Source organism: Atta cephalotes (genome assembly GCF_000143395.1).
Source record: "Atta cephalotes unplaced genomic scaffold scaffold01019, whole genome shotgun sequence".
In the NCBI taxonomy this organism is placed as follows: Eukaryota; Metazoa; Arthropoda; class Insecta; order Hymenoptera; family Formicidae; genus Atta; species Atta cephalotes.
Window position 1 is genome coordinate 1 of NW_012131083.1, and position 3405 is coordinate 3405.

General features: G+C 33.3%; 1 protein-coding gene across 1 annotated transcript; it reads right to left on the reverse strand.

Moving 5' to 3' along the window:
- Positions 1-37: 37 nt before the first annotated feature.
- LOC105625338 (peregrin) lies at positions 38-2949 on the reverse strand (the record flags this gene model as incomplete). Its single annotated transcript, XM_012206671.1, is given in 6 exon segments — positions 38-69; positions 72-456; positions 570-744; positions 1164-1463; positions 1588-2431; positions 2673-2949. Coding segments are annotated over 6 exon segments (2013 nt in total), but the record flags the coding sequence as incomplete, so codon positions are not given.
- Positions 2950-3405: the final 456 nt, after the last annotated feature.

Genomic DNA, 3405 nt, shown 5'->3' on the forward strand with positions numbered 1-3405 from the left:
TGTGTGTGTGTGTGTGTGTGTGTGTGTGTGTGTATAATTACCTATATATTTTAAAACTATCACTTTGTTCTTTTTATCATCTTCTGGAAGAAACATTTGACTGCTTTTAGCATTACGCGCTCTAGCTTTGCGAGTGAACAATACTGCTGTTCTCCTATTTACCCCTCCGCCAATTTCCTTCTCATTGGACTGTGATTCTGTTTCCACACGATTACGATTCGATCTTTCTCTCTTTCTAGATTTAGAACCGACTTGTTCGGGTTCAGAGGCTGGATTAACCTCAGGAAAGTCTTTGCGAGTCTGTTCTATCAAAGCTCCACCTTGTTCTTTCATTTTCATTCCTGCTCGATAAAACATGGTATCTTTGCGATTATATGCTAGGCAATTGCTCACCATTAAATTGAAATCGGTCTCCAAAGCCGAAAGTGAGTGGTATTCATGCTTTTCTAATTTTGCCTATAATAAAAAATATGACATATAATTATGGATTATATTTTGATGAGGTGATGGAGTCACGAAATATATTTTAACAAATATAAACATAAACAAACGTAATATAAAATTATTACCTGCATAGTAGAGAGATCCATAGGATGTGATACTATTTCGAGATAATCTGGGACTTCTTTGATATTAACTGGTTGTCCAAATACATCATTTGTATCTTTCGCCTTTATAGCTTCTAACAATGTACGTAAAACACTTTCAAATGGTCGCAATTGAAGCCATAAACACTTCTCCTTTCTGCAATCAATTTTTCTTAAAATTAATATTTAAAAAGAAATATGTTTTATGATGTGTATATAAATTGGCATTATAAAAAAGTATTCATTAAGTTTTTTATAAAAATCTGCAGATTTATTTTTCTATCTTACTAAGTACTGAGGTAAAAAAATAGTGATACTTTTACCTCTGAGGTTAATCCCTGGGATATTGATTCAAAACAACTGAAATAAAAACACAAGAATTTTATAAAACTATATTTTATTAATTAAACCATCATAAATCAGTCTTTATGAAAGTACTTTAACAAAAATAGATATAGCATTTTGTATTTTTCACGTGATCCCATGGACCAATCTCAGTATTTGAGGGTTAATGCCAATTTTTATCAATAAACCGATGTCTATATTATTCATCGTGTGTCGTAGCTATACTAACACTTTGAATAATTCTTTTTTAATTTTTCACGCTTCCGTACTAATTCACATAGCAATCGTGCACGTTCCAAATCTTGACGTAGACACTGCCAATATTTAAGATGACGATACAATTCTCCTCGCAATTCACCATCATGCGTCGGCGAAGAGGGATGTTCTCCAAGTGGAGGTGGTCTAGATTGTGGATGAGAACTTTGCAATCTTCTAAGAAGTGGAACACCGTTTCTATATTGTCGTTTCAGTGTCCAATAAGCAATAAGACGTTGTATTAATTGGCTTCTTTTTGGTATCCCTTCCGCTAAACTGATTAAATCAAATAACAAGTATAAATCTAAATTCATTAAAATGATTTTATTATACTGTATGTTCAAATTGTATTTATTATAACCATTGTCATATATAGATCAAAATAAAATTTTTGTATTACCTAGCAATTTCTCTGATTCTCTCGGGTGGTATGGTTGGAATGGAAATAACAGGCGCTGATGTACTCTTCTTGTTAGCTATCGCTCTCCTTCGCGCGTCCACAGGATTCGTAGAAGGCTGATAATCGGGCGGTGTATGTGTTTCACAGAAAGCTGTTTTTTGCACCAACATTGGTTCACCATTAGTTGGCTGTACCGTTCTCATACGCATACATAGACCAGCTTGCTGAGCACAAGTCACATGGAATGCTGAGTAACAGTTGCTCTTATGACACTGAATGCACGCGCCAGCTCCTTTGCGCTTGCATATATAGCACATAAGCTTCCAACGAGCTTGTGGTATACTCTCTATACTGTCGATGGGTTCCAAAAATACAGTGTTAGCAAATCTTACTTCTGGTACCCATAAAGCGCATACTACATGAGCCCATGTCGCAGGACGATCAGTCTGTTTGAAAGCACCGCCTCTGTTCGGACAGAGGATGCAATCTACTGCCCTGGATGGACTTTGTAGGCATCTCCTACACAACCATTGTCCTTCAGGTATATATGGTACACCATAACAATCTTGATGAACAGCAAGATTACACATATCACAAAACAGAATTGCGTTACTATTCTGACACTCTCCGTCCATGCAAATGCAACATACTGCATCTTCATCTGCAGCAGTACCTCCTCCGCCATTAGTTTGTTGCTGGAAATATGATTCTTTTTCTAGTCTGTCCATCAACAGCTCAAATGTATCAGGTTCCAATGCGGGTGTTAATCCAGAAGCCAATCTTCTTTCATTAACAATAGAAAGCCATGCATTGTCTTCTTCATCTAAATCATATTCTACTTCTCCTGTCAAAATAATATTTCAAATGATAGTAATAATAACAATAATAACAATAATATGCAGAAGTTCATATTACAGTAAGAACTTAACATATTTATAATATGTTAATAAATATGATATCTGAGAGGTACAAGAAATGGATATTATAAATTTGCTTAATTAATGAAAAAAATACTGTAATATATAATTAAGCAACATTTGAATATTATGAACATTATATTATATAAATAAACAAAAATATTTTACCATCGAGTTCTTCACCACTACGCTCCATAAATCTAATATAAGAATTTGGAAGTGGCTTAGCCTCTCCTAATTGACTCTCATAGCCTTCTATTGCCTTAACAAAAGCAATAGGTAAAGTATTAAGAATGTTCTTATCTTCTTTTTCTTTTTCTAGTGATGCTGCATTACTTTTCTGCATTTTCTCATCAAACATACTTGAATCCATAGAAATTATAGGAATTGCGTCTAAGATAGCCAACTTAATTGATTTATTTCCATCTTCTCCTATAGGATTTACCTTAAATATCAAAGTATATCACATTATCAATATATACAAATAATTTTGAACAAGTTTGCTTGTTAGAAATACATACAGAAATATGAGTTAAATTATTTAATAACTTATATATTTTTAATGCTAACAGAAAGGACCCTGCACTAATCTTATGTAAAATGAATTCCAGTCAAATTGACTGAAATTTTACTATAATGTAGATCATGATGTCCTGATCAAAAGTCCTTTTTATGGGCTCAAGATCCAAAAATGGACAATATTCGAGATAAGATAAGTTGAATGTCAAATATTGGAAATTCCAACATTTCGGGGAATTTCCAATATTTTAAAAACTGTCTATTTTTGGATCTTCTATGAGAATTTTTGATCAGAACATCATGATCTACATTATAATAAAATTTCAGCCAATTTGACTGGGATCCATTTTACATAAGATTAGTGCGAGGTCCTTTATAAAAC